Source organism: Phoenix dactylifera, chromosome 3 (genome assembly GCF_009389715.1).
Source record: "Phoenix dactylifera cultivar Barhee BC4 chromosome 3, palm_55x_up_171113_PBpolish2nd_filt_p, whole genome shotgun sequence".
Lineage (NCBI taxonomy): Eukaryota > Viridiplantae > Streptophyta > Magnoliopsida > Arecales > Arecaceae > Phoenix > Phoenix dactylifera.
In genome coordinates this window covers 8410634-8430705 of record NC_052394.1, presented here as the reverse complement: position 1 = coordinate 8430705, position 20072 = coordinate 8410634, and the positions used below count along the sequence as shown (strand labels likewise).

The 20072-nt window shown below is 36.1% G+C and overlaps 1 protein-coding gene across 2 annotated transcripts in view; it reads right to left on the bottom strand.

Moving 5' to 3' along the window:
• Positions 1 to 20072, bottom strand: part of LOC103700956 (cation-chloride cotransporter 1-like) — a 29550-nt gene that overhangs the window by 6709 nt on the left and 2769 nt on the right. The window contains exons 3-12 of one of the 2 annotated variants that reach the window (XM_008782859.3): positions 16920 to 17069; positions 16644 to 16722; positions 15374 to 15465; positions 13508 to 13622; positions 12542 to 12642; positions 12026 to 12061; positions 9069 to 9130; positions 3566 to 3823; positions 3323 to 3437; positions 1535 to 1729 (exon numbers count right to left, since the gene is read on the bottom strand). In XM_008782859.3, the coding sequence (XP_008781081.1) occupies positions 1535 to 1729; positions 3323 to 3437; positions 3566 to 3823; positions 9069 to 9130; positions 12026 to 12061; positions 12542 to 12642; positions 13508 to 13622; positions 15374 to 15465; positions 16644 to 16722; positions 16920 to 17069 (1203 nt within the window). The remainder of the gene's footprint in view (positions 1 to 1534; positions 1730 to 3322; positions 3438 to 3565; positions 3824 to 9068; positions 9131 to 12025; positions 12062 to 12541; positions 12643 to 13507; positions 13623 to 15373; positions 15466 to 16643; positions 16723 to 16919; positions 17070 to 20072) is intronic. The other variant, XM_008782860.4, reaches the window with a different exon arrangement.

Sequence of the window (20072 nt, the reverse complement as noted above, 5' to 3'; positions counted from 1 at the left end):
GGATGCCTAGACACAACATGATATGGCTGGAGCCTGGAATTGTCTAAGAAGTTTGACCTATAAGCCTCTTCTTCGTGGTTAATATTTTATGGCTTGGGAGTTTCGTGTGTGTGTGTGTGTGTGTGAGAGAGAGAGAGAGAGAGAGGTAAGAATGATTTTGAGAGTATTCATTCCAAGAGCTTTTTAACGAGAATCATCAATAGCTCTCATGAAATGAAAATCTACATTGCTGACCACAATTTACATAAACTAGCTAGGAGTGAAAAATCATGCATCTTTATGGTCTTTTACCTGTACATCAAATGGATACAGCATGGACAATTTCAACAGAATCATATAATGCTTTGATTTTTTCAATGCTCTAGAAGCATCCACATCAGTTGAACTTTGGTTTGCATATGTTTTAAAATCAATGGTTTGAAATCAAGGTCCGGCGTACCGGTGGCGGCCCGGACCGGTACGAATCGGTCCCGTGCCGGTCCCGTACCGGTCCGAACCGGTCACGTACCGGCCCGAACCGGTCACGTACCGGCCCGAACCGGTCACGTACCGGCCCATACCGGTCTGAACGGGTCCCGTACCGGTTCTCCAACAATAAACCACCGGTACCAAATTCCACGCTGATCCGGTATCAGTCCCAGGGCGGACCGGTACATACCGGCCCATACCGGCCGGTACGGCAGACCATGTTTGAAATACTTAGAAATTTTTAAAACAGTCTCCAGTAAGGCTTAGCTCATTATCTATATCACTATTGTTCATTTTGTGCCAAGTTAATGCATAGGTAATAGACCTCCAAAACAGGTGGCCGTTGGCTAGTAATCAATTGAGATGATGACCATGGGGAGCATTTCATTTTCAAGGTTTTCATTGGGAAGTATTTAGGCCAAATATTCCCAAAAGCATTGCATTCTTATGTGTCTGTGTGTCTCTGTGTCTGTCCCAATGCCTTGATTTTGAGATGCGGCCGCATCCAGCAATTGGGGACATTTAAAATTGGCACCATGCCAAGCATCCAAATAATGCTTGGAGAAAAGCTCACTAGCTCTTCCCAAAATTCATGTTTAGGGTTTACATAGAGCAGGGTAACCCCAAGTATGAAAACCAAAAATTCTGATATGATTATGTACTCAATATGTCAGCAATCCAACCAGCTTGTACAGTCCGTGATTGCACAAACCAACCATACACAATCAGGCCAAGACAATTAATTTTCCATGTCATGGATGTAAAATGGCCACATACCTCCTGCCTTGCCGATGGCATACTAAGAACCTCATAAAACATTTTCATTTTTATACCTTAATTGACTTCCTGGATGTAGAACATCTGGTTGGCAAGTCATTTAAGAAATGATCCAACAATTGCATGATAGGAATAGATGAGCTAGAGTTGTGGCATTTGCGAACTGAGTTATCCAAGTATATTAAACCACTGAACTATAAAGACAGCATTTTCTTTTTGATGCAAAAAGACAGCATTTTCAAAAATGAGAACTTAAGAGGACGAATGCTTGTACAGAAGATGCAGATACCTGTTTGTCAAGAGCTCTTCTCTGGTAGCTAGAGCTCCAAATAGTAGCACTGATATGAGATATAAAAAAGAGGTTGTGAGAGTCGCAGCTAATGTTCCAACAGGTATAGATCGCTGTGTATCTTTCAATGATGCAGACCTATTTGAACCTGCCATAATTCCTGTTACGGCCGGAAAAAATAGACCTACCAAAGCACTGAAAAGTTAAACTGTCAGAACTCAGAGAGCAATTTAGTTCCATCTGTGTATTAGGATACTATTTTGTTGTTGATATTAATGCACCCTGAACAAAAAACTTCAGTTAAATTATAACTGAACTTAATCTGAAGGACATTGATCTATGTGTTATTAAAGCACAACTCAAGCAATGATGAACATACCTTTTACCTTTCAATCAATTTTTATAATAAGAATAAGAGTTTAGAATATTAAAAGTTAAGTGGTTTATTAGGTGTCATCTATTAAAAGAATACATTTTTCATTAAATATAATATCTCCACCCCAATATTTTCAGCTATTTATATCCATCTAACTTGTTTGGGCAGTTGCACAAAACATCTTGTTTTCAGATAAGAATGGATTTTCATCATTGCAATATTAAGATCATAAAAGAGTTAGAATTAACAAATCTATTGGTGGATATAGTCGAACGCTGATCTCATATTTTTAACATGTAATTTTATCTCGATATTGTTATGTATGTCAGACTTTAAATCAATGCCTGTTTTAACCTTGATTCTCATCTTGATTTTGACTTCAAAAACCAATCAACACTGAAGAAATGATCTCCATTCCAACCCGATTTAGTATTGCAATCTCCTTCTTAGATTGTGATAGTAGTCCAATATTCAATTTCATCTTTAACAATATCCAAATAAATATCCTTCCATGCCTTGGAACAAGTCTATCTCATTTCTATTCAAGATTGCTAATGAACTAGGCTTGAGGCCTGTCAAGCCGGCCCACCCCTATCATGGCTTGGGCCAAACTAGACACAGGAAGCCTGTACTTGGTTTAAGACTTGATTGATAAATGCTGATTGGACCCTATCCTATCTCGAACACATTGCTAAAGCCAAAACCTAAAACTAGTTTGCTTCAAGCTCAAAGCTGGATGGCCGAGTTTTTTAGTCTGACACAATATGATCATAGATATCACCGAAAATGCCCTAAAAGTGCATTGTCTTGCTCTGGATTAACACTTGCAAGTGGATCCCTACTTAATACATCAGCGATAATGCATATAGAAGGTGACGGATTTACATGTATGGTATACACATTGCAATTTTATAAAGCACAGCAACTCCAAATTTTCCTTTTAATTAACTTTAAGTAATTTATAATGATATAATGTATTATACAGTTCCAATCACATTTTTGGATGGGGCTAATTGACTTTCAGACAAACGTTAACATGACCCGGTTGAGAGCTAGAGCCTGTAAAACTCAATTTAGACCAAAGTGAGACCTGGAATGACAATCCTTGAGCTAAGCATAGTCATAAACACCCTTCTCCTTGTCCTATATTGATTTTAATTTTGATCCTAATTACAGTTACCAAACCCTAATTCCTTCCTATAAAATAGCAACATAAGAAAGAACAAAATTTAAATGCTTAAAACATAGGTTTTTGAGTCCTAATGTAACCTTTGCAGAAAAAGGTAGGGAGGGCAGAGATGCAAAGATGAATCAACATAGAAGGGCATGAAAGTTTGGGGTTTTGCACACAGCACAGAAGGTCACAAATATGACATTACAAATAATACCACTTAAAACAACAAAAGACTTACTTAAAATCCCAAAAAGTAGATCCATTTTGATCAGGTACCCCAGCATTGGTGGTCCGCTGGTAATCAGAACTCCAATTGTCTTTGAATGTGTTTGTACTTAATCCTGTGATGCCACCTGCGTCAAAAATTGCATGGAATAATAATCAGAAGCAGCTTATTATATAATATGAGATGAGGAAAGCATTTGAAATCTGCAGAAGGAAACCTAGCATACAGATAGGGAATCTGGAGGGAAGAACTCACTTGAAGCATTACTCCTTGGAGCTACAAAGATTCCAATAAATATGCAGAAGATTGAAAATAGGACAGGTATTAAGAAAGCAGGTGCCACCTTATTGATTATCTTCACACCACCAAACACAATAAAACATAAAAGAATGGTCACAATAACCCCATAAAGTTGGAGGTCATGTAAGCTTGGAGTGGATACTGTTGTTGGTGTGCCAGTTGTGGCAGTTGTACCATTTATAGATGTAATATTAGGAACTATTGTTACGCTCTCTGCATTATGAAAACCACAAGATGTTATAATTAAACAAAATTTGGATCACTTAATAGGACAGAAACAGACAAAGGGGAACTAGTTCAAGAAGCAACATTTACAAATCATGAAGACAAATGCCAATGCCATAAAAGACATACATCTTGCAAGATTCACGATGAAATGATAATGCTGCACTGTAATACATTAAGAAATCGACCATGAAGGAAAGGCTTAAAAACCAAGCTATTGACAAAGGTGACATATCTCCAGTAATAAATGACCATGAATAAAGTGAAACCAAACTGAAAAATTTCAGATTTCAATAAAAAAATTAAATTCTAAATACAAAGATTAGACAATAAGTTCAATTGCAATAAAAGAGACGTATTTAACAACTGAGATCTAAATATCTTCTGTTAAGAAAATATACAGTCATAAAGATCAACAACATTCAAATAATTAACTAACTTTTGGTTGCAAAGGAAACAAAACATAGCACTGAGACTAGATAACAAGATACAGCTACCGGAACCAATGCATCAATCCCCATGGATCATAAGCTTTGTAATTATAGCCAACTCACAGAAGTCAGGAAGGACAGCTTCGTAACTTGATTGTTAGTTGCTTTACATTTGTATGAAACAGTAATAATAATAATAATTAGAAGAAGCAAAGCTTAGATTACCAGATCCTGGACACAATTTTCCTATAGACGGAGTGCCCCTTGCCTCGCCTTTTCTAGTCTCTCCTTCTTGCTTGCTTCCCTAGCTCTTGTCCTAGTGACTCTTAGAATATGGAGGTACTTCTGCTAGTGAAAGAGCCCATATGTTCTCCATGTGTGGGTATAATGAAACAGATGTTGTTTCAAATGCCTCAGATTCCCAAAAGGACCAAACAAAAGGCCATCTTGCTAGAATTTCACATATTAGAGTAATAAAGTTCTGAGAAAACTAGATCAAACTTCGTTGCAGCCCTTTGCTAGCAACAACTAACATCAGGACCAAACAATACCTATCCAACCCTTTAAAATCTCATCCTCAAGAAAGATAACAAATTTGGGAAATAGCCAATTCTTTTCATGGGCATGTTATGAATCAAATTCTATAGCAATCTCGTAATTATCCATGAAAGTAGAAAACATGCAATAACACTCACTCAATTTAAAGGAAAATGATCTGTACAAGAAGAAAGTCATAAATCCATATGTGTACCCACAGAGCTTGTACATTATGAACAAAGAAAACAGAAGTCCCCCCACTTCACCAAAACTACTCTAAAAAGTCCATTATGGAGAACCTAAAATTCAAACCTCTCATTCCATTATAGTTATCCCATTCATTATCCTTCCCTTATGTACTAGCTGTTTTATCCCCATAAAGTCTTAAACCAGGTGGGCTTGCGGTCACACTAAACCTTATTGCAATCCCATGATAAAAAATGTACTTTGAAACCATTAACAGCCATTTTGAGCCAAAAACTTATTGAGAGTTGCTAGGTTTCGGCAGCAGGAGGCTAAAGTTGATTTATGTGCCGTGCATTGCTAATGCATGCAGACGTCTGATCTCATTCTGCTACCTCTCAGAATCATCTATATCTTGTAAGAAAGAAATAAAGTATCACATATCATGTACGTCCTGGGGAAGAAACTTAAATTTGTGATATAGATTATAGGTTTGGCATGTGCTAGCAGATGACATATATAAGGCTATTAAAAGATGAAACTAGCCAACTAAGATAAGCTACTAAATAGTTTATACCAATGTTTTCCTTTTCAAATTTGAATCAATAATAACTGCTTTATACTAGTAAGTCGATATACTCTAAGCAAAATAGTGTTATACAAATCTATGGAAATCATGCTTCATGTATCGCAGTTAGATACGAGATGATTATTGATTAATACGGTTTCTGTAGTTTCAAGTAGTTTGTAATCCTAAATGGCATCACACAGCCATGTTTTCATAGAACTAAGCTCAAAATTCATGTAAAATTTTTAAAATGTCTGCTTGTCAATTAAAATTTGAATCATTTGAATGGTCTTCCAAATAGACTCCAGGCTCTTAGAATGGCTCCTAGATGACCTGGAGAACTAGCCCGTATTGTTTTCTGCAGCAGAGCTTCTTCAATTTTTTAAGAATGAACATGATTTAACTGATTTTATTTCAAAGAAGACCTAGATGAACAATTCATAAAATTATGATGAATGTTGATGATTTTGCACCATCGTCATGCACTAGTTGAGTCCTCAAATCCTTAGAAACATGCAGAAAAATTCAATATGGAAGAGCAGCAGCACAGTACGGCTATTTCTCACAATCAAGCAAGAGTATGGTCCGCGCCTCCCCATCGCCCCGCGCACCCCCCCCCCCCCCCAACCCAAAAACAAAACATAAAAAAAAAAAAAGTCATGGTACAAGCCTGTACCCCTGTGTTAAAGCAATATCCATATGTTTCGCACTAATTCAAAGTTCATATTGATTATCAAAGTGAACCAAAACACACCAATAATGAATATGAAACTAATTTACACTAATTCAGGCTAATATGTAGTGACAAGTTGAGCTGATGACAGTAGTATTGTTGTACCTTTGATTACTCATTAGAAGATAAGTAATGTAGGCATTTTGTGATTTAGTATCTTAATCCTTGCTAGGTTTCTTGCAAAGATTCTACAAAATCAAGACTTACTGTGATGAGTCTATTAAGTGATACAGGACTCCGTTGGTGCTTTGTGGCTTAACTCGAGAACATAAATTACATTTTCGATTAGATTTTTTGCTTCTATTGCCAAGAACATGTCACATCTACTGATCACAAACGTCATCATTTGGTAGTGGCCTTGTATTGCTTACATACGAAGAATGGTTTTTCTTCTTAGATTCCTCTGAAAAAAGTGCAAATGCTTCTCATTATTGGCCTTTTACTTCCTTAGCAAGTTGAGCTATCCATGGTCTCAAACATGCTTCTCAAGCCTGGTTTCCATAGCTCAATCATGCTATCATTGCAGTTAGTCTTATGCAGAGCAAGCATAAGCATGCTATGTCTGACCACTCGTCCATCCACAGTCAACACTACCTCTTTATGACAGCATGATTATTGCTAGGGAAAAGACTATTCAGTTTATAAAGGATCATCTTGGAGGTCGAAGTCAATTATTCTCAGGCTCACCTCCTTTCTCATTAGAAACATATTACAATATCAAGTCCAATTATCAGCTAACAAATGCTTAGACTAATGCTACACCCACTAAGCTTTGTGTGGAGGCTCTAGGCCTAATACTAGCGAGCCTCTGCTTAGAATCCTAGCAGATATCATCAGCTTGTTGGAAGCATTGTGACAGTGGGAAAAAGAAGAAGGGATCATTTGATCGATGAGGTTATTCTTCGAAAATCAACACACGAATAGAAGAAAATTGGAATGAAGAATCCTTCACTTGGTAAAAGAAATTCACTTGAAAAGAATTTTATTAATATATCAAAAGGCTGCTCTTACAATGCGTTATGTGCATATTTATGTCATGATACCCTAACCCTATTTCAGGCATTTGACCTGATACTGAACCATACTCGAAATAGGACTCAACAATAAGACAACATACTAAAATTATTCTATTGCAAATATGAAAACTAGCTAAAATTTGATACTATCCTTAATGAAAAATTTATAAAAAAATCTACCCAAAATATTTGCTTATTGCAGTGTTCGCTGGCGAATCCGCTAGTTCTTTCGGCGCTTGGCATGGCCTAGATGGTCATAGTACTTATTGGTTGCACCCTGTGCTGCATCACATTGGCTATTCATTTTTTTTCTCATCCAAAGTGTGATTCATGTGATAGACATTTTATTCTGTACAATAATATGTTTATTATGATGCAATCCTTCACAAGTTCATGCCTATTTTGATAAAATTATCGACACTGAATTTTTGGTCTATTATTGGCACTTTTTTCCTTCCTCAAGGACCATAATCTCTTCGAGAATAAAGAAGAAAACAACATCATTTCTAAACAAATGTTTTAGGCCCTGTTTAGGATTGTTGTTGGTAGTAAAGGTTTTAGAGCTTTTGGAAGTAGAACTTTTGGGAAGAACTTTGGGAAGTAGAGCTTTTATAAAAAGCATTGTTGTTTGGTAACTATATTTTTAAAGTCTTTTGGAACTTTAACAGGTGTTTGGTAACCAAGATGAGAAATTGCTTGTGGTATGATAAAAAGACAATAAAGGACATAATGTATAGTAGAGTATAATACAATGTAAAATTACATACTAAAATATTATTAAGACGTAACATAATGTAATATAACATTGTAATATATTGCAATATAATAACATATGATACAATATAATATAGTAATTTATTATTATATTATTATAATAATATAATGTAATATAATAATGTATAATACAATATAACATATTTATAGTATAATAATATGATATAATATAACATAATATAATATAACATAGATAACGTCAATTAATAATTATAATACAATATTCTAATATAAAGTATTAAAATTATTATTATGACATATTAATATATTATTACATAGTGTTATATTTTTAAGGTATTTGTTTGTGAGCATTTTTGTCGCCACAAAAAATTATTAAAGCCAAAACAACTTCCTAACATCTGGGAAGAAGCTCCATTTTGGAGCATCTCCCAAATAGACCTTTTCAACTTTTTGGCAAAGCCAAAATAGTTTCTAGATTTTTTACCAAATACCACTATACCGTTCAAAAGTGCTTTTGGAGGATCAGAAAATGCTTTCTAGCTCCCCAAAAGCTTTGCCAAATGGGACCTTGGTCACGCGCCATGCCCTAGCTAACAATTTTGTCAAGGTAATTAGGTTTGGTGCTATATGTACCATCAAAGAGAGTGTACAGTATGTGATTGTAATTATGTATATAGACAATATAGACATATAAATATGGGCTACTGCCCATAGTGGACTATACTGCATGCTTCATTCTTTCCTATGTCTTCAAGCACCACATTAGAACTATATTGATTTAACTAGCAAATAAATAAATACAATTATAGTCCAAAAAATTACTAAAGAACAGAAAATTCAAGTAATTGATCGAGATACTCATTTTTTGAATTTTTCTGACAAATACAAACAAATGTAAGGAAGCAAATCAAAAAATTATATGTTTGGTGTTACCAAATAGAAGCAACTACGTAGAGCACTTCAAAGAGTACTAACTTCACAATGCACCATTTGTAACTAAAAGACCTCACTGCATCTATCCCATGTTTACCTTTGAAAAATCCAGCAGCAGGGATAGCATCTAAGAAGGTTTCAACAGCTCCCAAGACATACCTGAAAATATTAATGGTCAAATAAGGGACTAGAAAAGGCATAAAAACAATGTTCACAGATCATGATCAAAAATAGGTTTTTGTTAACTTTCAAAATAATATGTTATGCTTTTCCAAAATATTCGTCACAGAATTATTATCTCTAGACGATTGATGTGGACTAAAACTCTCATCACTATACTTTTCAACTATAAGTCAAATCTAGCATACTTTATTATAATAGTCTTTAGTCTTTACACTCACTATTCATTTCTAGCACTCCTCTACATCATAGAGCCCCATTCAATAAATTAACAATCAAGTCACTCAAACCAAGACAAACGTAATGTTAAAGTGACAATTGAAGTAGTTAGATTTGGAAAAGTTGACACTTTGTGCACCCGGACAACATAACCATAATTAGAGATCTAATCCATTGGCATGACCCGTCATGATGGAATCATCTTAACAACTTGGGACATGATACTCTAACAGGAAGTGTCCCCTTCAGAATTTATACCATGACAACATTTAATATCCAGACATGGAAAGACTTAAAACAAGACTGCCGCTATAGACATTCCCGAGGAACTAATTTTGATGATGTCAGAACATTGGAAGACTCATGCTGTGACCCAGATGATCAAACTAATAATTTATGTATATAATGGTTGACTTGCAATTTTACCTACTATGTTGTGTTTCAATGTGTTAAAATACAGTGGCAAGGAAAGATATATAAGCTTATTAAGCAATTTCTTCCAATTTAGACAAATTCTAATATCCTTACAATACAGAACATACTCAAGAAATAAGATACATAATTATCACATCTAAAAAAATTGTACATTCATCGCCTTGAACATGCATGTTAGTGTTAATAAGGACTAGCAATTAGCAAAACTTGATAGACGATCTTAACCATCTAGCTTCTAAGCTAACAGCAAACAACATTATGTTAATGATACTAAGCAGATATAACAGCCAAACCACATAAGATGCCTCATGAAAGATAAGACAGCACACACAGACTTACAACTCTAGTTACTACTGCAATCTACCAGGAAAAAAAAGAGTGATGAAGAATCATTGATGTTGACAAGTTCCCATAATTCAAGTAATTACAAATATATAGAATTTATTTTTCTTCAACTTGCTATTATGAATTGTCAAATAACACGATAAACACTTCTTTACTTCGAATCACAAGCGCATGTATGTAATGCTAATATACTCTCAAGAGGATATTGAGACGGTCGTCTTGCCTTCAAATTCAATGATATTTCATCCAAATTCAAAATCTAAACTGTTGAACATGATCTGCACTAAAAAAAAAGCCTCCAAACCAAAATTCAGATACTTTGGTGGTCTCTAACCTATACATCAAGTCAGTACAACACAATAAACGACATCAACTACACTAGTATAGTAAAATACAGTATAGGGCACATAAATTGAAAATCTACTTTACATATCATGATCTACACATCTTAAGACATGGGTAAATGTAAATTCGCTAAGTTTTAATGATTAGATCATAGTAAAATATAGTATCATGCTACTAAACCATCCATTTTGACATATACTTAATGATTAGGTTAGAGACCACTAGAAAACATAAATTTTGGTTTCTAGGTATATTATATATAGTATCATGTTATTAAAACCAAATCACTGGAATTTGAATTGCCTGTCATTGATTTAGAAGGCAAGAGGACCATCTCATCCATCCTCTCGGGAGTATATTAGCATTACTCATCTCTCTCTCTCTCTCTCTCTCTCTCTCTCTCTCCTCCCTCCCCCTCCCTCCCTCCCCCCTCCCCCCCCAACACACATATATAGATATACAGGCAAGACAAGCCAAAATACCTAATTTTCACAAAGGTTACCCAATTTATTAGAAAGTCCTCTAAAAATTGCCACTGTCCCTTTAGATTTATAAATTACCTAATGCTTTTAAACCAAGATGGAAGTTGTGAGACGACTAGAACAGTGCTTGCATAAATAGAGGAGTAGCCCCAGATGAGAATGAATTTTCAAGACAAATAGAGCAACAATAGTTGGATCTTTCAAGATGGTAACATGGCAATTCATATGGTTATCCAAGGAGTGCAACTAGAAAGCCATGTACTTATCAATCATTTATCCTTGATATGAATATGTGCAAAACTATTGCTTGATGAAGTGTCTAGAGGTTTGCCTTTCACTTCTTTCAAGAAGAAGAAGAAGAAGAAAGAATCTACAGACGGGTTCGTGCTGATTTGGACTACCACCTTTTGCTTCAGCTAAATTCTCTTTCAACAAATCAACTTTGGTCCATCCACTTTCAATCAAAAATTGCTAACACAAGCGCTATTATGATAGAGAACGACCACTTTGCTGACACATATATGACTCCTCCAAGCAAAGATCGCCGAACCGGTACCGGTAGGCGTACCGGTCGGCCACCGGACTGGTTCGGTACCGGTTTGGACCAGCCAAAAAGGCCATAGCGCGCGAGCGGCGCCTATGGCAGATCGAACCAGACTCGGTGCGGGTTCACACCGAATTCTGGCCGAACCAGACGGAACTGGTCTTTCTGTCTGGTTCGCTCTTGTACCGGCCGAGTCCAATTCGGCCCCTCTGTCTGGTTTGCTCTTGTACTGGCCGGAACCGTTTTCTATGCCCGAACCCACCCGGTCAGAGACCGGACTAAACCGGTTCGGCATTTCTTGCTCCTAAGTCCCAACTTCCAAGATAATCAAATGCAAAACTCAGCATATTGACCTCATTCGCAAAAATAATTTTCAATATTTGCCAAAATTTTCACGTATAACCAACTCCGACTAGTTTGGGATTAAGGCTTATGTTGATTTGAGTTGAGTATCAGAATTTTCAAATACTGCATTTTAAGAACTTGTCAAGATAATAAAATTACCGAGCAAATAGAAACATCAGGTAATGCAGCTTCTCCCTGAAAAGGCAAGGAATGCATTCACTATTCTTTAGTAACAATACTCTGTTAGATAGTAGCAGTTTTTTTCATGTACCGAAAACAAGAAAAACAAGCACCAATAGCTTATAAAGTTGTTATGTTGAACCACTTCCCTGTGGCACTGAAACCTTTCAATGGTTAATTCTTTCTTAAACAACCACATAGAATGGAACAAACAGTTTCACACAAAAAGATCCATATGCCTTCCATAAGCCACAGCCGCCCACCCCCCTCCCCCCCCCCCCCAAAAAAAAAAAACTATAATAAAGTTGCTTTAATTGGGTTTAACTCTAAAAGGATATTTTGGCCTACAGATATAAAGTCCACAAAGAGAACATTATAAACTTCAGAAGTTCAGATATCTCGCCCAAAGATATGAAGCATGCAAAGAGTATATTAAAAATTCCACCACACATAGCAAACATATCCCTTCAGGAATCAAAATTAATGCAAACTTACAGAGCTCCAGCAACAGCATTCCCAAGGAAAAAGCACAATCCAATACTAACTCCAACTTCTGGACCAAGGGCTCTACCAATGAGATAATATGGTCCACCACCCTGGAAGTTCATAGTCCATACAATATGGAACAATCTGGTCATCCAACATTTCTATTGATATATTGGCTTAAAAGCAATATAATTTATGTAAGAAATCAAGGAAATTGTAAACATAGAAGGATATATTTTAGTCGGTCAAAAAATAATAATTGTACAAGCATGAAACCCTTATAAACATTAACTAGAAGAAAGTTTGCCAATCCCACCAACTAGCATTTTTTATGAGACATCTCTACATGACAGCCAAACATAATCCAACAACTATTAAGATGTTTATCCATTCCAAGTCTCAACACCCTTTTACAAATCACAAAGTTCTTAATACCTAGTCCAATAATCATTATTTCAGACTTATCTTTGCATTTTATGCCAAATGATTTTATGTACATGTTACTTGAGGCAGGCTAACATTGTAAGGTTTCAGATGCCAATGATCAATCTCAAGATAGTTAAAATGCGAAGAATTATATGGCCATAGTGGCCTCCTTTATGTGTTGATGGGTAAGTTGGGATTTGATCCCATTACACCAGTAATGCAGACACCCTACTAAACCGAGAAAAAAGAATGAACCTAATTTGGTATTTTTATGTACAAAAATAGTTAAATTTTATCATGCATATTGCGTAATTAAGAACACAATAATCATCTGTCTCCCACTAAGTCAGCTATGCATCATAAGTTATGCCTATTACCCTAGAAATCATATAAACTTCAAAAAGCCAAAGATGCAGTTATCTACACCAGAGGTTCCAACTACTCATTCAATAATTTAGAAGGCAATGCAAGAGATAACCATAACCAACGAGTCCTTTCCTGTCTATTCAGGAAATCAATTTACATAACAGTAAAGGCAGTGGTATGCACCTTCATTGCCCCATTAGTTGCAATTGCACTTAATGATATTCCGGTTAAAAATGTGCAAAGGCCACAAAGTGAAACCAGCAAAAGCGAATCACCTATACCTGCCATACCCACGATCCTACAAAATAAGTTGATCAGTACTAGTTCATGCATTACAAAACAAGGCAAGGTGAAATAAACATAAAATCTACAGTACCTCAACTATATAAAATTATAAATGCATAACCATAATAGAACAAGTTCATGTAATTAACCAGCACAAACAACATGATTAGGGATGTTCTAGAAGGTATTCCATATAAACCTATATAGAAAAAGGAGCTGTAATTTGGGTGGGGGGGCTCTTGCATGCTACAAAACAAATAGATAATTTAACAAGGCAATAGTAAAGGATGAAAAAACGATCAAGACTTGAGAAGATTATGGAGAACAGCTCCGATGCTCAAGAGGGTGAATTGGTAACAGTATATAGCCAGTGCTGAAGATGCACTTTCTTGTTTAGTGGCATTATCAAACAGCCAGTGAATAAGACCTAAGATGTATGCCCAAATAATGTTAATATATTGATAAATTATGGAACAAGAGGTCTAGGATGCAAGTATTGCACAATCTGTAACATTAAAAATGTCATGTGGATTATGCATGCGTTATGAACTTTTGTTCAAGCAAGTCTACAACTAGGCTTAAAATTGTTGCTCTTGGGTTGTTTTTCCCGAAAAAGAATGGCAAAGTCCAAGCAGCTTCCTCAAGAAAATGAAACAAGAGGTACTATTGTTCCTTGTATAAATTGCAAATATAGTTTTACCACCTCTCTACAAATATGCCATGTATCAAATTGACATGTTGAATATTTCTCTTTAATCATAACCCACTTTAATGTCATGCACATTGATTTTTGTATGCTGAGACACACTAAGTTGTTTTATGAAGGGTAATAAAACATAATGGCATTATTGGATATGGTATGTTGTACCAGTCGGGTACCGATCGGTACCGGGCATACCGTACCCGTACCGATGGGTACCGGTATCGGCACGCCAATGTCGGTATACCTGGCGTACCGCATACCGTACCGTACCGATACTCGGTACGCCAATACTAGTGCGGCACCGGTACGGAGTTCGGTACCGGTACGGCGAACCTTGATTGGAACCTTATAGCATGTAAATGGTAAACACATTCTATAGCCAAATAGCAAACTTGAAAACCTTATATCCTATGCTTTAGAGGCCTTACTTGAACATTTTGATTTCATAACTACTGAAGCCACCCAGTATTCCTCGAATTTTATATAGAGATATATTTTCTCCATCACTACAGGACAGCAATTTCTGAGGCAACAAATACCATTTCCATGCTGGGAATAAGATGGTAAAAATTGTGTAGTATCCCATGCCAAAAGATCTCCAATCTTAGCAATAACCTTCTACCTAGGGTAACAAACCTACCAAGAAAGTTCCTCAGAAACTCAAAGCCACACCGCTTTCTAAGTGCTTAATTTAAGAGTTTTTAAAATGTCAGCTTCCCGAACACACACCATTACCTGCTCCTGCACCCACTCCTGATTCTGGCAAGACTACACCTAGTAGATCATCAAACAATATGAAATTGCATGCCTACAATCTCCTTCACATTCTTAAGCAGAACTTTATATAGTATTCTCTGTTAAAAGTATAGGTTACAAAGTTAAGATCAAAAGATCATTAAAAACTTACTAATATGTATATAGCTTAACATTTCCACTACACAAGATCTTGGACAATAGACTGGAAACAAACAGGTATAAATTTTATTTCTTCTATTAGTTATTTAAAGAATAATCTGTGTGTTGACATGGACAATTCAAAAAGGCAGTACAAATTTCTATACCAAGAAAAGCGGATATAGTAGATGATTCCCAAGATGTTTTGCAGGCATGGCACAAATACACCCATCATAGTTCCCAGTTTCGGACCAGTTTGCTGCAAGACAAATCAAAGCTTATTTACTCAAGGAAATAATTTATTATTTACATTGTGCATAAGAAACAAGGACATGGACAAAAAAATATTTACACAAGAACATTGCTTGGAAAAGTCACACATATTTACACACATAAAAGAAGACATGCATATTGTATGGCAAGGTTTATTTGGTTCTATGTTTGTGGTATACGCTATGAGCCTGCCTGTAGAAAGTTTCTGGCAATTCTAGCTTGAGGTTGCTAGCACTAAAAGAATGACAAAGATTTTTCAAAGTGAGATAAAATTATTGTCAAACAAAGAGGGTCGGACATGGCCAATTAGACATAATATTGCAAGAGGTTCGCTGTACTGGTGCGTACAGTCGCGTACCGGGCATACTACATGCCAGTAGCGAACCGAGTTTCAATACACCAAACCAACCCTCGTACCGAGCGTACCAACACTGTATCAGCATGGTACCAATATTTGGATCCAATACCAAAATTGTGAACCAAGATTGCAACCATTAGCCATTTTGGTCAAATAGGGAGCTGAGACTAAATATACACAAGTACATTAATATACACATTGCAATTGCTCCTGTCTGCTTATATAATATATACAGAACGAAGTAGGCACCACATTCGTTTCTCAACACATAAAATAAGTCCTCCCATTATGATCCTCGGATACGATGTTTGACCACTATATTTCCCAGATCAAATTCACTTATTATTGCCAGTGTCCAGCATATGGGATGTACATGCAAGGAGTCTTGAGAGAGTCTGATTGGATACACACATTTTACACATTTTTCAAGCATGGTATTTAAGAAAAACAGAGATAGACATAGTTTATCTATTTTTGGGTGCAATATTTAAGAAAACGCAGCATTAAATAATCATCCAGCACATATTGGATTTAAATGGGAAGACTTCAGAGTCCAGCACATGCTGGACAGCCATTCAACAAAAACTGCCACAAAACTCTCCTCAGATCTCCAGCATGTTCACAGACTCAGCAGTTGGCTCAGGGAGACCTTCTACGATTCAATAGCATGCATAACAGAAAGATTTCTATTTTCTTTTCCTAATAAGATGGACGCATGCATAATATGCAACCTTTTTATCTGTATTTAATTAAAGGAAGAACAAGTTTAGTACTCATAGCAAGATGATGGAGTGAACCAAAAATACCTTGGGTCGTCCGAGAGTAATCGCCACATCCTCACCATCTCTAGGACTAGAAGGTGCTGGAATTTGTTCCCCTGTCATACTGTAATGACTTAACTGATTAAAACATTGACATAAATTACTTCACACCAATGCTTACATTTAAACCAACAAAGATATATGTCTGAGCAGATGGACATGACTTGCATGTTTTACCAACAGATAAAAAGTAAGCTATCACACTTCAGGGATTTACCAGAAAAGAAAAAAAAAATATAATATAAAGCAGATGCCTAGTACCTCTTAAGTCCCAAAATATTGACAAGAGAATCAAAACCAAACAGCTCTAGTTTTGATTCGTTTTGAGATCCATTGGACGCACCATGACTATCAGAAGACTCCCCTCTTGTACTGGGGTCCATGTTTACCTGAGAGCGCAAATTGAGTTTCCTACCAAAAGGGGGAAAAACACAAATTAGTATCATATAGGTGTAGTAATAGCAATACAGATGAGAACAATGGCAATTAGCAATACAGACCAGAAATTTAAGTGACTTCTATGAGTAATTTGAATGTTACTAATAACAAGGAAATGTGCACCCTAGACTACATTCACTGAAACATTCAATCCATACTGGTAAGTATACCAAAACAACACATACTTAACTAACATGCATATTGGGGGAAAAGGACAAGCCAATATATTGATAGAATTTCTGTTTTGTGGCTCTTATGTAGTCTAACGAGAGAAGAAATTGTTTAAACGATACAATAGTGCAATTACTCCATTCTAGATGAAAAAATGCCAAAATTTACACTTACAATTGGTCATAGCCCCTCTCATGCATAATATGCGGAATAAAAAGTATCAGCATATATGATTATACAATGCAAACTATACAAAAACAATATCTCCAACAAACCACCTCCTAAACATGTGAAAAGTCAGAAAGTGCAACATGTGAAAAGGCAGAAGGTGCATCATATAGTGAGTGGATGGTAGCATACAAGATTCGTCGTCTCGATACCAGACTCCATACTGGTGTCACACTAGCACAGTGTCGGTACGGTATGGAGTTTTTTTTTTTGGCATACCAAATGTTAGTATGCCACCCATACCCGATACTAGTACCGAATCGATATGATATGATGCGCCCTATACCGCCCGGTTCAAGCCGGTACGGCGTACCTTACTAGCATGTGTCTTAATGCTGAAAGGCCACAAGCTATCTAGGATAGCTAACTAGGAGCAAGAAACAAAGGATGCAAGTTTAAACAACAAACAAAGTGACAAACAACTCCAGTATGCATCATCTACTCCTGAGAACTAGATAATCTGTCATTCAGATGGCATTCTAGTTATTACAGAAAAGAATGGCAATATAAATACGATGATCAGAGAGGAGCAATAAAATGATACTGTAAGCCATAGATGGTACTTATTTTATAGTGCTAAAGCAGGAGATTATATCATTTTTCTGAAATATATTGCTAAATATATGCAGGTGAGAAGACTCTATTTTTATGAGATTAAAGAAGGAGATTATGTTGCTAAACTATATGATGGTGAAATGACCCTCATCAAGCAGTGTTGTTTGGGCACATGAGACAGCCACCAATAGTCCAGAAGTATCTGAGATATAATCATCCTAAGAAACACAGGACACATATAAGTTATCCATGTGTGTAATAATACGTGTGTGTGTGTGTGTGTCTATATAATATAATAAGAAACTAGTTGGACCATTCTGCAATCTTATAAAAGGAATAACATGTTTGTTAAACGTAATATCAGACTTGACAACTTTGATAGCAAAGTGTGAAAAGCAAACATGTGGAGGTGAAGATTTAGAAAGATGGAGTGCCAAGGAATGTTACATGTCCAAGCGCCTAACATGTCAAGAAACCTGAGATTTAGAGGTTCCATATGAGATATTGTTAAGTCTTTGATTTCAGCAATACCCTCAACCTATTTAAATTTCATGACAAAAACTTGCTGGCTTCTGCTTAATATTGCTCCATAGCTGCATTAGAAAAGAAACAAAGCACTCAAAGTGTCCAATCAAATCAAAAAAAGTACAAGGGCATCTTGGTGCATGAGGCTCCCGCCATTGCGCAATCTAGAAAGGGTCAGATATATGCAGCCTTAGCCTCACATGCAGAGAGGTTGTTTCTATGTTTCAAATCTATGACACCCAAGACACGGTAGAGCAACCTTATGATTGCATGAAGGCCCAATCACAAAAAAACTACATATCAAAATAATTTTACGTCCTAGCATTGAAATGAATTCTTTCTCTTAAAACAAATAAGTAACTATCATTGGATTAGATAGTATTTTTCACCAATATAAACCCAGTCTTCAATAATACTATTTTCTCTCACATGAACAACTAGATAGTCGACTACAATTGTTCAATGGAACATTGGACAAAGATTAAAAGTAAAAGCATTACCATGAGTTTATTGGTATAGTCAGTATGTGCTAGCCCAAAAATATGCTTAAGTCCCTTCTTATATCAGCAAAGACAAGGCAAATAAACTCGCTTCTTATGCCTTTGCATAAAACATGTTTGCCATATGAAGCAAATAGGTAACCTTTTTTTTCGCTTACGTTGATTTCTGAACATCCTGTTGAACAGATCTCATTTTTCCTTCCTTCTCAGACAATCAGTGAATGGTGCTGCACTTGTAATGGGCAACAACACTAAGCAGACCCTTCTAAAGAATAAGGATGAATTGGTCAAGTGGAACAAATAGAAATAGCATTTGGAAAGTACAAATAATGTAAATGATCGTAGTCTTGATGGTGAGAACCATGTTATTTGCACCTACATCCCTGACTATTCATCTATGTTTCTAGATAGTTTTATTATCGAGGAAAAACCAAGTTTGGCCAATTTAAGGAAGACAAAAGCAAACCATAAAGTCACTGCGCAATTTGGGTTGCCTCGATAAATTATATTTCTAAGATCTGCATGCTTTGATAAGGAATCTTCTAATAAGGACTCGTTTGGTTCACGAAAAAAGAAGGGGGGAAAGTATGGTCAACGGAAAAACAAAAAAATGTCTCTTGTTTGGTTCAAGTTTTCAAAGGAGAGAGACGGAAAAGTAACATTCTCATAAGAATAGGATTTTCATATTTTATGGAAAAGAAAAATCTATGGAGGACATGGAAAAGCTACTTTCCCACCAGTTGGAAATTGGGATCCCTTTTTTTCCAAAAGTACCCTTAAGCCATCAAAATCCGTGGGTAAGGACTTTTCCTTTATTAAGGGTATAATACATATTTCATACAACTTTTTCGGGAGAGTAAATGCTCAACCTAACATAAGCATACCAAATGAGTCCTAAATATACAACATTCCTAGACCAAACAATTAAACCCTCCTCCTGTGATCAATAACAGTTGACCTGCTTTTGTCTTGATCAACTGAACATGGCACACCGCAA